This window comes from Oryzias latipes, chromosome 3 (assembly GCF_053564925.1).
Source record: "Oryzias latipes strain Hd-rR chromosome 3, Olatipes_Hd-rR_3.1".
NCBI lineage: Eukaryota > Metazoa > Chordata > Actinopteri > Beloniformes > Adrianichthyidae > Oryzias > Oryzias latipes.
In genome coordinates, this window is record NC_136239.1 from 35,675,171 (window position 1) to 35,691,854 (window position 16,684).

Genomic DNA, 16,684 nt, shown 5'->3' on the forward strand with positions numbered 1-16,684 from the left:
CAAGCCTGATGACACCTGAGTACCAAAAAAGTAGACCACATCAATCCAGTTCTGAGGTTTTTACACTTACTGCTCTTCTGCTCGATTTATATATTCCAGTATTCCATTGACATCAATCTGTCTGAGGCAAGTTGTTAATTAAATTGACATATACCATTATAAAATCATTTCAGAATGAAATTTATTGATTATAGTAATATTAGAGGGGGAAAATGGATTGAGATACAGTAGATTTATTTTACTTTAAAGTGAAAAAGACCAAGTGCGTCGCAGTGGAAGAGACACCTGATGGCAGTAAAAAGGATGAGTCCATCATTCCAGTCCAATGTGTGTGAACACTTTGAATTTAGCAAAGACACGTGACCATACAGCGTGGTAGAATGTTTTAATAATGTTCCGTTTGTACTATTTTCATGTGGAAAAACAACAGTGGGCTGAAATTTATGAAACTAAAATGTGAATGGCTTTGCCACTAACTCTTGTTTACTTGTTTGTTTGTACACATTTAATGTACACTTGATTATCTTGCAAGAAATGGAAGGAATGTGTAAAACTTCCGCTGCACTGTTGAGTCTCCAGGTCTTTATCTTTGAGTCACACTGGTTGAATCATCAATCACAAATTATGAAATGAATTAAATTGTTGTTAAAATTAATTGTCCCGCCCTTACTTTTAAGTTCTGAAGATGGTTTACAAGCTTTGAATGGTTTTGCACCAAAATACATGACTGCACCCCCTGACCCCATATGTACCAGCCAGACCTCTCCAGTCATTTGGATTTGGTCTTTTGTCAGCTCCCAGAGTCCAAAGCAAACATGGAGAAGCTGCATTCAGCTTCTATGCTTCACAGATCTGGAAAATATGTCCAAAAAACCTTAAACACTCCAAATTCAGGTTAAAGGGCCTTTATTCAACTATTCTGAAATGTACATCTGCATTGATACTTTTAAGCGTTCCTTAAATTCAGTATTTTTTACGTTCTTCAAATTTTTATTTTAACTGTCACTGTTTTATTTTTTATTTTTTTACATTTTATGTTAAGCACTTTGAATTGTCTTTGTACACAAAATGTTCTTTACAAATAAACTTGCCTTGCCTAGAATCTGGCGTTTAAAATCCACAACCAGCATTATTAACAGATGAAAGTTTACAAACAGGTCTGCATTTGGATTTCTCAGTGTTCAGACGTTTATCAAAGCTTGTCATCTGTCTGAACAGTGTGAGGACACGGGGTCACAAGAGTCAAAATGGCTTCTATTGTATTGACTGAAACTGGGCTGACAGCCACACTCAGGGCAAAATGGACCTGTCCCCCAACTGTCCATCAACAAGAAAAGACAATTTTTTCTCTTAGTTTTCTTTTTCAATTTAGGCAACACATCTCTATAGACTCCCTCGCTTCACTCCTTCCTCCTCGGTCCTTTCTTCTCTTTCTCCCTATGATCACAACCACAGCTCTACGCCCCCACACCAACCGTTCACACGTACACAAGCGTTTTGCCTTCAGATCAGTTGAATGACTTTATTGTGCTGTTGCCTGTCACTGATTTCTGCCTTAAAATGACAGCTTCCATACGCCAGTTTATCTGTGCCGTTAATGGATGATTATTTGGTGCCAAATTACAAACCGAAAAAAACAGCAGCTGATGGTTACTTAACGAAAAGATCAATCTGCCTGGCAGTTCTTCAAAAAGCGTCTTTATTTGAACCAGTTTTTAAGATAATCGTGCATTTTATGCTACAAGCACCCAATTTCCCATGAATGTACCTTAGGTTCCACTCTTTAAAAAACATATTTGCCATGAAAAAAATACAGGATTGTAGAATAAGCCATCATAGCCTATAAATAGATGGATGGATGGGTGGATGGATGGCTGGATGGATGGATGGATGAATAGATGGATAGATGGATAGATGAATAGATGGATAGATGGATAGATGAATAGATGGATGGGTGGATGGATGGCTGGATGGATGGGTGGGTGGGTGAGTGAGTGGATGGATGGATGAATAGATGGGTGGATGGATGGATGGATGAAAAGATGGGTGGATGGATGGATGAATAGATGGATAAATGAATAGATGGATGGATGGATGAATAGATGGATGGATGAATAGATGGGTGGGTGGGTGGATGGATAGATGAATAGATGGATGGGTGGGTGGATGGGTGGATGGATGGATGGATGAATAGATGGATGGGTGGGTGGATGGGTGGATGGATGGATGGATGAATAGATGGGTGAAATGGATGGATGTATAGATGGATAGATGAATAGATGGATGGATGGATGATTGGATGGGTGGGTGGGTGGATGGATAGATGAATAGATGGATGGGTATGTGGGTGGGTGTGTGGATGGATGGATGGATGAATAGATGGGTGGGTGGGTGGGTGGATGGATAGATGAATGGATGGATGGGTGGATGGATGGATGGATGGATGGATGGATGGATGGATGGATGGATGGATGGATGGAGGAATAGATGGGTGGGTGGGTGGGTGGATGGATGGATGGATGGATGGATGGATGGATGGATGGATGGGTGGATGGATGGATGGATGGATGGATGGATGGATGGATGGATGAATAGATGGATGGATGGATGGGTGGATGGATGGATGAATAGATGGATGGATGAATAGATGGATAGATGAATAGATGGATCGATGGGTGGGTGGATGGATGGATGGATGGATGTATGGATGTATAGATGGATGGGTGGGTGGACGGACAGACAGGATCAAATTGAATATTTTGAAACAATTGAGTGTATGGCCACCCACTTTAAAAAAAGGGCAGCCATTTAAAACATTTTAATGGCAAATGAGCTTTTCTGAAAGTGGGGATCCTAAGGGCGACTACTTTTGTAGAAAATTTGGTGCTTGTACCACAACATGCATGATTTGTCTGAAGTATCAAGCTAATTGTCTCTGCTACTTGGAGACACATCATCCCAGATAAACATAGTCCTTCATACCTCACTGCAATAATCTTTTGGTGTGTTGCAAAAGTATTCCCAATGATCTTTTAATCATGATTATGATTTTTTTGTTTTAGCCAAAACACACACAAAAAATGTCATTTTCTTGGACATCTTTTCTGCAGAGCGGCAGTAGTTCCTTTTAAAATTCACCTTTTAGGGCTGGACTGTTGGCGTGGAGTAAGCCTGTTCTAATATCGCATCATCCCTTTGTTTACACTCTTTCCCACTATCCTACAGCCCCTCCCAACCCAGGCTAACATTAGCGGTGCAACAAAAATGGCGAGCAATATCTGAGCTATCCAGCTGTACAGTTTTGGGGCAGATGCCAGCTCAGACAAGGAAAACGAAGATGAAGACGAATCCGTTTGTCTGCAGGGGATGCACCAGCAGGGTGCTTGTGACCCGCCTGTCGTATTTGTTTTTCTTTCTTTTCAAGCAGGATTTTTTTCATGCTCCTGATTCAAAACTATTTGTGGTCTTTGGGACCTCTGACATTTACTGCGTCTTTCAATTGCATGGTTATTTAATTGATGTTTCTAATTTAGGCCAGGGTTCCTTCATCCACTGACCTCCCCCTTCCCAGTCACCTTCTTTCAGCTCTTCAGGGTGTTCAACAGAATATCCAACATCAACAGAAGGTCTCTTTTTGGTCGGAAATGCCCATAAAGCTGCAATAACAAAATATCTCACTGGTCACTTAACTTTTGCTTGAATGTCACTTTTGCCATTTTTTTGGTTTTCTGCTGCCGCAGACAAGAAGAATTTCCCCATCGTGAGATTAATAAAATCTATCTAATCTAATCTAATATATCCGGCTGAGTTTTTTCTCAGACAATAGAACCATCTCAATAGGCTCTTTTCATCGTAGAGGAGACAGGTCTTTACTCTAGACTTTACTTGTTTGTGTTTGGGATTTGCTTTTTGGATGATAATAAGTAAAAGAAATAAATATTCTAATAGATAACTGGACAGGATTATTAGTCTAAGCAGCTTTAAAATGTGGCTGTTCGTCCTAAAGAAAAAAAAAAGAACTCACATTTTTTTTTTACTTTGAAAAGAGCAATCTAATATAAAACAGATTATCTGCATACAGTCTTCCATCATCAGAAAAACTATTTCCAAAATGTGCAGTAGGTCCAATGTTGGACCCACACTGTATCGTTTTTTTTGTTTTCTTTCATTGTGCACTAAAATACCATGAAATCCATCAGCTTGACTATAAAATCGACACGCTGAGGGAATGCCAGATAATGAGAACTGCCAAAAATTCTCTTTTGATGATCAAACAGCAAGAGTGACTCATGGAAAAACAAATTTGTGCATGAATTGGTTATGAAGATTATCTGATGGTATTAAAGTGATAAATTCTCTTTCAGCTCGTTGTTTACTCAGGGGGGGGGGGGGGGGGGGGTGCCTGGTCAGAAAAGAATCGCCAGAAATTTCAGGCTACAGTTTAGCCTTAACATTGTTCAATAAACCAGTAATGTCGAATAGGACACATGGTCAAAGATTCATAACCGTCAAGAAACCTTCAAAATGTCACCCTTTCCAGAACTAGACTGTTCGGTCAGCTGAAGCCTTTTCTTTGCTTTTTAGAAAAGGTTTTCAACAGCCCAAGGGCTCTCCGAGCATAAGGGGTTTTGCACACCTTGTAAGACTGATGACTTGCGTTACAAACGGACATGCTGATTAGGGTGTTAGACAAGTGAAGTGAATGTATTTCTATGACTTCCTTCTGGATTTTATGTCAATAAGCCAAAAAATCTGATGAATATATCCTCCTCCCCAGTTCCTCCAGTTATCATAGCACTGGCTGAGCCTCAGCAGCGGCTGGACACCTGCATCGAATTCACGGTCCGTGGGAACCCCCACCCCAAACTGCGCTGGTTCCACAAGCATGAGGAGATTCAACAGAACAAGTACATTCGAACAGACATGGACTTCTACCAGGACACTCTCGAGGGCTGTTTGATTTTTCGGAATCCGACTCATCTCAACAATGGCAACTACACCCTGGAAGCCACTAACCCTCTGGGGAGGGCCACCAAGACGGTTTATGGTCACTTCCTGGTAGCACCTGATGACAGTGGTGAGTAAAAAACCTTGCTCTTCTTTAAAATTTGTATTTACTTGATGAGTTTTGACAGAAAAAGGTGAGGAAACAACTATTTAACCCTTGTGCTATCTTAGATGACCCCACCCTTACATTGACGTGTTCTCCCTACCATGACAAAGGTGGATAAAGGTGGAAAGATTTCATGCAATCCATGGACACCAGTGAGGTTTACAAATCATTGAAAAAAAAGGTCTAGCACACTGTCTAGTGGGTCTAGATGACCCAACTCACAATGTTAAAGTGCCTAGGATAGCACAAGGGTTAAAGACCTAATCTCTGACCATCTTTTGATCTATTTTTCAAAGCGTTTCCAGTAGTCTTTTCATTATGATTCTGCAGTTTTTAGCCCAAAATTTACAAAAATTGTGTTGTTTTCTTGGCCATTTTTGGAAGAGTGGTAGTAGTTCATTCGAAATTCACCTCTAAATTGTGGGAAGGACCATTAGCAGAGAGCAAACCTCCCTTCCCCATCCACAATGTTGTCTATGTACACCGCTACCAACTTTTTTTATACAACATATTTTAATCTGATCTTGATTATCAATTTGTTGAATAAATAAATACTTAGAAATACTTAGAAATTTAATTTTAAGCTTAAAATCCTCAATGTATGTTATTATGAAAAACACCAAAAACAAAAAGGTCATCGGAGTGGGTCCTTAAGAATCTGTTTATCTTTTCATTAGCAAGCAGAACTCAGTCTTCAAGAATTTGTGATTGGAGTGTGATTCTGACCAGGTGATTTTTTTAACACTCTGTGCCGTACCTTACTTTCAAAGATTTAGAGTGGGGTGCCTTTGCTTTTTATTAGAATGTCCCCCGTCAGGGTGCAGCGCATGCAGCTAATCCCTCCCAGCTGGATAGCTGCCAAGGTTCATCCACAGTGGAGGCAGGTAGATTGTTCTCTTGGAGTTCAAGCTGGGTTCACAAGGAGTGGGAAGCCACTCAAAGGCGGGGACCTTTCTCTCCATAGTCAGGATTTCAGGGTTAAAGCATTGTGCCAGTTCATGACAAAGTGTGACTTTCTCTTTCTTTTCTTTTGCAGACACAGAGGAACCAGGTGAGTGTTTCCTTTTCAAATAAACGCCCCTGAAATAAAAATGTCTATGTTTGCTTTGTGCCTGCACACACAGAGACAGCCTAAAATACAACATCCCTTTTGGACAAATACCTAAACATGATGCACTGTGGAGAAATTGGTTCACCTTTTGCTTCTCGTGTCTCTAAAGTTCTAAGTGATTTTCTTTTCTTGCTGTGATACAAATTGTTTCAATAGTGGTGCTGAGAAAATGAAGACATTTTAATTTAGGTTCAAAGCCGGTCTGTACATTAAAAGGAATAATGTGAACTGCATAGCATTTTGTGTAAAGATGGCCAGTTTGTCCTTTCTTGCAGACTGAAAGAGGACAATCTTCACAACCTAGATTACATTTCAACTGAAAAGTAAAGTTGGAGCAAAGACTAGCTGTAGCTGTCAGTGAATGCATCTTTTTTGTGCAAGTGAATACTTTAATTAACAAAAGTTGTGTCTTACTGGGCCGTACAGCTCTTGATTAGCTTTTGGAATTAAAACTGCAAGACAAATTTAAATCAGTTTTCTTTTTAAAAAACGGAATGGGCAAAAATATTAAGAGGAACCCCTGGGGGACACTAACCTCTCTGAACTCTCCGGATTTTTTAATTTTCCTTAAAAAGTGTTCTAAAAGTAACAAAAAACAATAAATTAAGAAGAATAAGTAGAAATTAGATTTTTGAGCACGCATATCTGAGGACATTTTGAAAACACCGTGAATGCCGTCAACACTAACTCAGCTGGAAGCCAGTAAGGCACAGCCTTAACTAAAACCTCTATAAAACATCCATAAAGACACTGTCGTTGAAAGTTCTCATTAATTTAGTTTTAAGTTGTGCCAAAGAACTAAAGCGGTGGAGTCAACCGTTAACCCTATAAGAGTGGAGCTTTAGTGTCGATCACGGAAAACTTCTATCGTTTAATTCTAGTAGATTCTGAAGAGGAGAAAAGCAGCTCTGTGCCGACATGCAACACTGTGCAGCAGTGGAGTAATTATGCATTCTGCTGATTCCCGATGATTATGTAAACGATTGAAGAGTTATAGTACGTCAAAGAACATGCGTTATTTAGGTGTCACCAGTGACATCTCCAGTGTTAAAGGGTTAACAGACCAAAATCAATTTAATTTTATACTGTGGAACAAAAATGTTACCTGTCTTGTTAGTTTATATCAGCGTTGGTTGATGGTCGTATTGACATGGTATCTAGTAATATGCTTTTTTTGTGCCTCAGGTATTTTACTATATGCTGTGAGTAATTATGCATTTTTTAGTACATAACAGTCATGTTCCTGTTTGCTATCCTTGTTACCATGTCAACCGAAGGTAGATCGTTTGTCTCAAACCAAGAAAAAGCGTGACCCGTGCAGATGCCATGCAACACTCATTTTTTTGATCATTTTCTCTTACTTTGGCTAAAATCTCAACCGGTTGATGGATAATGGACGTGGGAAGTGATAGCGGGATTTGTTGAAGTGTGAGCGTCTGTGGAAGTGTCCGCTGCAGCCGATGTTGTGACTGATACTGTCAGCTACGTCTTACTTTCCTTGACCCTGCTAGCAGGTGATGTGTGACTACTGGGAAGAGGTACATTGCAAATGCGGTTGAGCTGGTGTCAGCGCTCAACTCTCTGTCTCTGCTCTGTGACTGTCCTGTTTGTTGTGCGAGCTCGGGATTCAGAATTGACGGCTAAAAACAAAGTGGGCCGCTTCGATCTGTGACCTTCATCAGACTCTCCTCCCATCTCCATATGAGCCCATTTTTTCTAATCAGCCATTGATTACGAAGCTGCAGGCTGCAGTGACGGAGACGGATGGAGTGTGCGGGAAGCTGCATGAGGCAGTCTGCTGCTCCATGTTGGCATACACTCACTGACACAGCTTCTTGTGTGTGAATTCAGTCTTGTGGGGGGGTTGACTGACAGCCTGGCTGATACTGACACTGCTGAGTAGAGAGGAGGACAGTGGAAGGAGAGGGATAAGGGCTGGAAAGAAGATGGAGGTTGGGTAGCTCTTACTTTTTTGTTACTTTGTAACTCTGCACCTTCTGAGGCAGTTGGCTGATATCTTATCCACAACAATTCAGATATCCTCAAAAGAGGTATAATGTTACATACTTATTGGGCATGTGATGCGTGGTCAAAAATGCTCTAAACAGCTTTCTTAAAGGTTCCTTTAGCATGCAGTGTTCACACTGGACTGTCACTAATCAATACTAGCGCACGTACTCATAGTTTGAGGAGCCATGGTGCGAAACGTCAAAGCGGTTCAAATCTCGTGAATCTTGCTCAGGCTTTTTCTTTCACAGCTCTATTCCGATGAATGAAAGACTTAGTGTCATAGAATTCCAGCTAAGCACAAACCACAATTATTAATTTTTCCTCCATGATCATTTTTTAACCCTCTGGCACTTCTGTGAATTGAAAAAGATGCTACCCCTACAACACTACCAAATTCGAGTCCCTGATTGGTCAAAGTTTAACTGGTTTAACTTCAACGTGCGCTCATGTTGTCTTAAAAACTGAATGTGACAGTTTTGAACGCAGAAGCCTGGAACATGCTTTACGCACGTTTACATAGACTTGGTCCCTTAACATGCATTTCCGAGGCTGTTGTGAACGTTGAATTAAACTTGAGATTTGGTCATTTTTGTTTATTTCCTTCTATTTATCAGTCTCATGACACATGTCAAACTGTTTATGATTGCCAAAGCCGTTGTTTATTTGAATGCAGAATCTGAGCATCTGCACTGATATGCTACCTGATCTCAGTAAACCAAGCTTAACCGTAGTTTCCGTTTGTTTGGTCCAGTTTTTGAGTCTGGCAGCCGGTTCCGTCTTACCAAATGTTACCTTTGGCACCTCAGTCGGTATCCGCTACTCTTTTCCTGCCTGTATAAGTGTTTTCTTTTGCTGCTTTTTGTCTGCGTTTCATCTGCTTTGTTTTGTATTTGGACACAATGTGGCTTCGATGGCATTGATGAAAGGCTCGAGTTGGACAATAAAAAATTGTCTGCGCTGTTATAAATGTCAAATTATAGCTTGAATTTGAAGTGTTTGTTCTAGACTTTCTAATGTTTTAAGGCAAAAAAAGGAAACAGAAATGACAGACTTAAGAAGAAACCACAAAGATTCCCTGCGCTAAACGTTAATATATTCATTTAAATCCTGTGCACTACAACTTGAAATAGCTTCAGTCTGTCAGGTTGTAGCTGTGGGAATCTTATTTTTATTTCAAGTCATAATAGGTGTGCAAACACATTCATGCAGGGGAACCACTGCCTATTTGTAAAAGCTTTTATCCTGTCGTATCCGCTTTCCTTTGTAACTACCAAGTCATTTGCCTGAGAATGGGCATCAGGGGGTGGAACCATTATCTGCATTAACCAGAGTGTAGAAGAAAACCGCCGTTTCTCAGAGAGTCACTGATGCCCATTTTTCTGCTTCTTTGTGGCAGGTCTACCATCAGATGGTGTTTCAGGCCAACAGGATGAAGACACATTTGGGGTGAGTTTCCTTCCCAATAACATTGACAAAACAGCTTCTCAAGAGGGCACCCTGGTCTCAGCAGAGACTGATTCCACACAAAGCCAAACCACATTTGTTTGCAAGGGGCCTCTTCTGGGGCTGAAAATGTTAGTTGTCCGAGCTGCAAAACCACAACTTTTACAATCAAACTGAGAAAATTACGTGAAAGGCAGACTTTGTTTCTACAATGAATCTCATGAAACACATCCTCAAAAATTTCTTTTTATTATTTTTTTTACAATGATGATGCAAAATCAAAGAGGTTCTAATTGATTACAGTCCAGTTGTTTCCACGTCATTTGTTTAACAAAGTTGAGTTTGGGTTATATCAATAAAATTGAATTGAATTGAATCTTAAATGACACCTAACTACCACAATCTAGAGAGGAAGGGAAAGGAGCGCTAGAGCAGAGAATGCAAACATAAAGCAGTTCACGGTGTCCTTTCCACTACTTTTCTAGTCCTTTTGAACTTGCTCTCATTTTACATTTAGAAAAGTCATCTATTTATGGGCCTTTAATTCTTTTTTTCAAAGAAAGTAGGTTTTCTCTGTAGGCTTCTTTAAGGGGAAAAAAACAACGCTCTAGAACACAGTTTCTCTTCTTTGGACCAGCTTCTGCTGTAGTTTCAATGCTGGTCCCCAAGTGATGACATCAAAATGATTTTTCATTTCACTCAACAGAGTTGAGTCTTGTCAGCCACTTGTTTTAGGAGCCATGGGAGCCAGAAGCCTGTGTTCAGGTGGTGAAAAGCCAAACAGCTGGAACTACGTCAGACTTTGGCCTTGGAACCAGCTCAAAAAGGGGGCTTCACTCTTTAAATTGAGGACCAAAAGGAAGAGCTATAAAAGTTGGAATTGAGGCAGCAGCTGAAGTACAAACTAGGCTTTCTGTAAGAACAAAAAAAAACATTGAAAAAAAAAGGAGAACTAGGCAGTGCTCTTTATTTTTGGCCTTGAAACTAATCAGGTGATCATTCATTGACATCTATGATGACATGACATTACAAAGAGATTAATAGTTGGGTGTACAACACAAAACTGCAAAACCCATGTATTTATTGCTTTTGAACACAAACTAAACATTTATAAAACAAGTCTCAAACGTTAACTTTGGCCCTTTCTATCTGAAAGATTGCCCCTATTCTTTTAATCATGATGGTGAAACCGGGTGTAGAGCTGGGGTGTAACTCTTAAAAGCTTCCTTAAATCCCACCCGATTATCTTTTGAGCTCTTTTAAAAGTGTTCCCAGTGGTCTTTTTTCATTGTGATTATGCTGTTATTAAGCAAAAAAAAAACCTTGGTAACACTATGTTGTCCAAACTTTTTCTCTTTTGAGAGTCCATCACTCCTACAAATGGTAAAAGAAAAGTTTGGCATCATTTAAATTCCTCCCTCCTGCCCTAAAAGCTCAATAGGTATCAATGAAACACAAAAGGGAAAAACAGAAGAAAATTTAAAAAAAATAAAGGTTGCTAGGTTTTTAAATTTAGTGGGTACGTCTATGGTGTAAACCAAAGGCAGATGAAGCAGCTTATGCAAAATTCAAAATAATAAAAGATGCACATAAGAGAGAAGAAATCTCAAAATAATAAAGGGGCTGGCAAGGAGCATATGAAGGAGAAAATAAGGGGAGAAAAAAAGCCATAAAGATTTCTCTAGACATCCAAGCAGAAACTGCGATAGTCTCTTTTCAGGCTCAACAAACCGTCTGCTCTCAGTAAATCTGGGTAAAAATGGACCTCTTTATTACACATATGTCACAGACTTTCTGAACTAGCCTTGCTGAACTAAAATAGATAGAGCTACCATTAATGGGCCGTTAATAGACTTATTAATGTCAGACATTTTGACATATGAGAGGAACCACATAGGTGTGATTAATAACATTAATAAGGGGCTGCTGTCGTTCTGGTGCCACACTTCAGTTTTAGGATGGTGCTGCCTTTTACAGGATTATTAATTACACGTATGTTTTTTTTTTCTTCTTTTTACTGCCATGACCAGTTGCCTGCTGTGACAAATGCCATGGCAACGACCCGTTGGAGTAAAAACTATTTACATCTAAATTGCCTGGATGTAATGTGTCACCGTCTCTGCTTTTGCTAACTGAGAAAGATGTATCTCCTCAACTCTCGCATATTTCTCTAAAAAAGACAGCCAGCTCATTTTTTTTTTTTGCTAATTTGATGACAGCTCAAGAAAAAGATTTCGACAGAAGTCCTGCTGCTGCGGGGTTTTATAACATTTCAAAACAGGATTCAATAATGGCTGGATGGTGGGAAAACAAAAGCACAATATAATAAAAAATAAAATCCTCCTAATGATCCACGAAGAAGACACATTCTCATTTCATTTAAGGAGAAAGTAATTTAACAGTTTTTCTGAAAAGGTTTTAATGTTGTTTAGATGCTCGGCTCCAAACCCTCCTGGCGTACCAAATTGACTTCTACTCGTCCTACAAGTTCACGTACTTAACCAGCGCTTTTCTGTTACCCATTCACATAACAGGGCAGTGAGGGTAATGAAGGAAACCATTATCCACTTTAGAACATTCTCATTATCAGAAACTCGATCACCCAGACGGCCATAATATCTCAATTAATATATAGTAGTAACAGTTAAGAAGACACAAAGGCTTACACATGACTGTATAAAAGAGCTTTAGTTTAAAGGTGTAACGTTGAGTTGGTCACGTATGATCTCCTCGTAAAAGAATCCCCCCCAAGCCTCTTTGTTTGCCAAAATCACCGTAGAATTTGTTTTTCGCCAGACGCTCCGGTAAATCAGCTTATCCAGCTATCATCAGACGGCCGGTGGTTTGATTCCTGCCACCGCTCGCCAGCCTGAAGGCAAAAGACCAAAGCCCACACCTTCAGGAGATATGTGTTCAGCGGGGTGTGAGGGAGGAAAAGTACTTTATGAAAAGAAACACTGTGGGAAAAAAATTTGTGCTTTGTGAATGGTTGAATATGGCTTGTAGTGTAAAAGCTCTTTGAGTGGTCAAATGGAGTAGAAAAGTGCAATACAAGTACAGTCCATTTACCATCCGCTGTCCATGAAGGACTTTTTGTTTGTGGGTACAAAACTGACGCTGTGAGGATGGAGTGAGCGAAAAATACTTCACGTTTTCAGAAAAAGCTGCTTTTACTCTTTTATTTTTGTTCACAATGTTTAGTATGAAACGAAAATTTCGTGTTATTGTATATTTCAAATTAAAAGATTTTTCCGACTGTAACATGGATTTATGCCAGCAAAAGAAAATGTTATATTTTTATCTGCAGTCCCCTGAATATCTATATCATTTATGAAAACGATTATGACAATATTTTGATTTTGACATATAGGAGGAGCGATTAAAAAAAAAATGGAGTGAGAACAAATATCCTTGCAAAGTCTAACCTCTATGACCCGAACCAATTTTACCCCTACAGTGAGTCAAAAACTTAGAGAGAATTGTAAAACATTTAAAGCAGTCTTTGAGTATTTAAAATGAATGTTGGTTTCTTAAGTTCAGTACTGAAACATACAAAAATTAACAAGTCATATCATTTTTATAATAGGCAAAAAGAAATCTGCATTTCTTGGATTTTAACCATAATAATGATAACTGTGGGGGTTTCTTGTTACTTTCTCATCCACGTTGAGATGTAGAAAATGGAAACGCTGTAACTGCAGGCCGTCTTCTGGGGAAAGTGAGCTGCAACAGCTTGCAGTCATTCCAGAACGCCGTTAGTGAGGGGGTCCGCCGACATCTTCAAACATTTTCTGGGTCTTTAAATTCCTGACAGAACAGTTGCAGCTCCCCCCCTTGTCCCCTGAAACTTAAATATGATTAGGACATTTAGAAAAGAAATCTTCACGAGTGCCTCCAACTTCTCAGAAGCTCTTTGTTATTCAGTGAGATAAGTGAAGAGTCGAGAAATAAAACTGTGAGAGTTGGATATCTGTTGAAGACACTTAACCTAAAGACAAAAGCACGAATCTGGCGATTACCACAAAATAAATTACTTATATAACCACATTTTTGCACAATTCTCTGTGACATTTATGCAATTATTTCATCCAAGTCTCTCAGTTCCAGACTTTTTTAAATTAAAGCATCCAGCCAATCACAGTTAACTGAGAATTTTGATGTTTTTATGATGTTCTTGATGATGGAGAACATTGATGAATAAAATCAAGCTCAAGATCAGACAAAAAAGGAAAAAAAAGAAAAAGGTCTTATTTGTGACACAGAAAAATCCGCCAGCCAGGCCACAAACGTCCTGCTCTGTTCGATTCTGATGCTTCCACATGTTGTCTACTATACCCATCTACATCTTCATTTTCCTCGTCTGAGCTGGTCTCCAGCTCTAAACTGTACGGCTGGATAGCTCCGATATTTTTTTGTTGCATCGGTAATGTTAGATCAGGGGTGGGAGGGACTGTAAGCCAGTGGGAGAGAGTGTAAACAGAGCGCTGTTATGGGTGACGGGAAGGGGGGCCGGGAACCATTGCCTCTCTTCAGATACTGTCCAAGAAAACAACACAGATATTTTTTTTTTTATTTTGCCAGAGAAAAACATAAATGTAACACCACTGTGGACGTTTTTACAATAGATCAAAAGATGCTTAGTGTGTCTTTAAAAAGCTTGTATAAAGGTTCTATAACATACAAATTAACATAGATATGGGATCTACAGATCAAGTTTCATGTTTTTCTTCCTCTGCTAATGGAAAAAAAAAATGTTATCCTCAAACATGTACATAAACTAAACAAGGATTCAAAGACAAAAAAATAAATGAAACTGTGGTTCAAAACGCCATAAAAGTCTGTATGTCTTTACATGTCAGTAAGGAAGTCTATTACGTCATTAAAAAACTGTATTACTGTGAAAGAGGAAAAAAAATAGCAGAGACATTTTGTCAACAGTTTTATTTAGGTTTTTTAAGTGAGTTACACTGTACACTTTGACTGTTGGTTGAAAAAGTTTTTTTTTATCAAGAAAAAAACCCCACACATTTTAAATGCTTGATATTATGCTGACTTTCTAAGAGTTGAACCACTGTAATTCTGCATAGATAGTCCATGTTTTTTCATCTCAATAATGTTCTTTACTGTAGATTTATCAATGATTCTATGAGTTAGACTGTCATAAACTTCAGTCCAAAACAAAGTGAAAACATTCAGTGTTTTAAACTAATATTTAAGGCTGAATGTGATGCTTTTTTAGTCTCCCTTATGGGTAAATTTCCTGTCTTTCAGGTCACCATTGCTGTGGGCTTGGCCGGCTTCGCCTGCATCCTTCTCCTCGTCCTTTTTGTTCTCATCAACAAATACGGCCGGCGCTCCAAATTCGGTATGAAAGGTAAGTTTATTAGAATAGCTAGACAAAAGGCAGTCCGTTAGGTGTGTTTTCCACCTCACTGCAGGATGCATTGTTGTAGAGAAATCAATGCTTCCAAACATTTGTTGTTTGGGGACTTTTTTTTCTTCAAACATAGTCTCTGTTTCCCCCTTTGGAGGGGGACAGTCTTCACAGCTGTGTTGCTGGTGTGAGAGATGCTAAATGGAGTCCTCTGTGAGCGCGTTCAGAGGAAGCGATCGATGCTGCAGGAGGCCGGTCATGTAATCATGCTGCACAGTGCACACATTTTATTTATTGATTGCATACCTTTTTTAGGCATTGCAGAATGGATCTTAAATTAATTAGTGAACAGGGGCCTGTTGATCACACTGAGGCACTGAAGAGGATTAAAGTGGCTTTTGTACATGCTGAGCTTTCATTTTGGGTTACATCCAGGTTGTGCTTATCTTTCTGCTTTTGCAGCTGAGAAGGAAGCCTCTGTAGTGATGATGTGGGAACAGATCGGGGCCAAGGGGGGCCAACAAGAGCAGCTCAGGACTTGGTTTATGTATTTGTGCACTCTGACTCCAAACGCAGTCGGAGACTCTTCGGCTGGAGAAGTGGTGGCGTTTGATCTCTTCCAGTGGTGTGAATTCAGAGAGCTTAGTTTTGAAGCTAGTTTCTTCTACATCTTTGTAGCTTTTGTTGTGTTTTCTGAAAATGTGCCACTCTGACCCTTTAATAATGCAGGTCCTTTATTACACTCTGCAAGTACGATGTAAAGTACCATGAACCCCCGACACCTTTTAATTAGCCACTTTACAGGATTAGAGTTTGTTATTTACCTCAGTGAAGAACTGTGCTGTAATAATTTAGGTGGTGGCAATTACTGCATTGGCCTGGAGCTGGTTCTAATCAAGGATAAGTCCTAATGAGCTTTTACAGACCTGTGTGTTGTGTCAAATTCATTTCAAGTCGTGCTAAGAAACTGATTTTGTACCGAAAAGTCTGACATCAGTCACAAATTTTGGTTACAAACAAAAGATCACATGCATTTTTATGCATCTGATTTAAAGCAGCAGGACTCGGTGTTTCCATAAAGGATTTCTGCTCCCTAATGATGCTCCTGCTGCACACTAACGCTTTCATCCAGCCGCTGCAGATGGAGTTTAGCGCAGCAGACAAGTTTTATATTTACATCCACCCACAGTTGCTCTTGCACGTTTTATTTAATTCACAATGCAGTATAACCAGCATCACAGAATCAATATAAATCTCGTCTTACAAATCCATCTGCGAGGAATCTGTTTTACAGCTCTGCTGTATTTTTACACTTTGCCATCAAAGTCAAAGGAGAGGCGCTGCCTGACATCACAGCGGCACCGAGAGCCGAGCGTGTTGTAATGCTCAGAGCAAGAGAGGTGCTTGTGAGGCAAACTCTGAGCAAAAAGGGGCTTCAAGTGCAGCAGTCTGAAGAAGTTTTTTGGCTTGATGTTAAGTTAAAAAAATGATTACATCCTGGTTGGGGTTTATTATTTTATGTGGCTCGAGTTTAGGTTTCTGGTGTTGGATCTGATGATGTGGTTTTTGAGCTACGCCTCTGATGTTTTCTGTTTCTGTCCTTATTCATACCTAGTTTCTGTTTTGAAATTAT

The 16,684-nt window shown here is 39.6% G+C and overlaps 1 protein-coding gene across 4 annotated transcripts in view; it reads left to right on the top strand.

Moving 5' to 3' along the window:
• The window catches only part of ntrk3b (neurotrophic tyrosine kinase, receptor, type 3b), a 271,299-nt gene that overhangs the window by 151,264 nt on the left and 103,351 nt on the right, over positions 1-16,684 (top strand). For 3 of the 4 annotated variants that reach the window (XM_023953662.2, XM_023953664.2, XM_078944664.1), the window contains 4 exons: positions 4,778-5,077; positions 6,150-6,164; positions 9,631-9,680; positions 14,949-15,051. In XM_023953662.2, coding sequence (XP_023809430.1) covers positions 4,778-5,077; positions 6,150-6,164; positions 9,631-9,680; positions 14,949-15,051 — 468 coding nt within the window. The remainder of the gene's footprint in view (positions 1-4,777; positions 5,078-6,149; positions 6,165-9,630; positions 9,681-14,948; positions 15,052-16,684) is intronic. The other variant, XM_023953663.2, reaches the window with a different exon arrangement.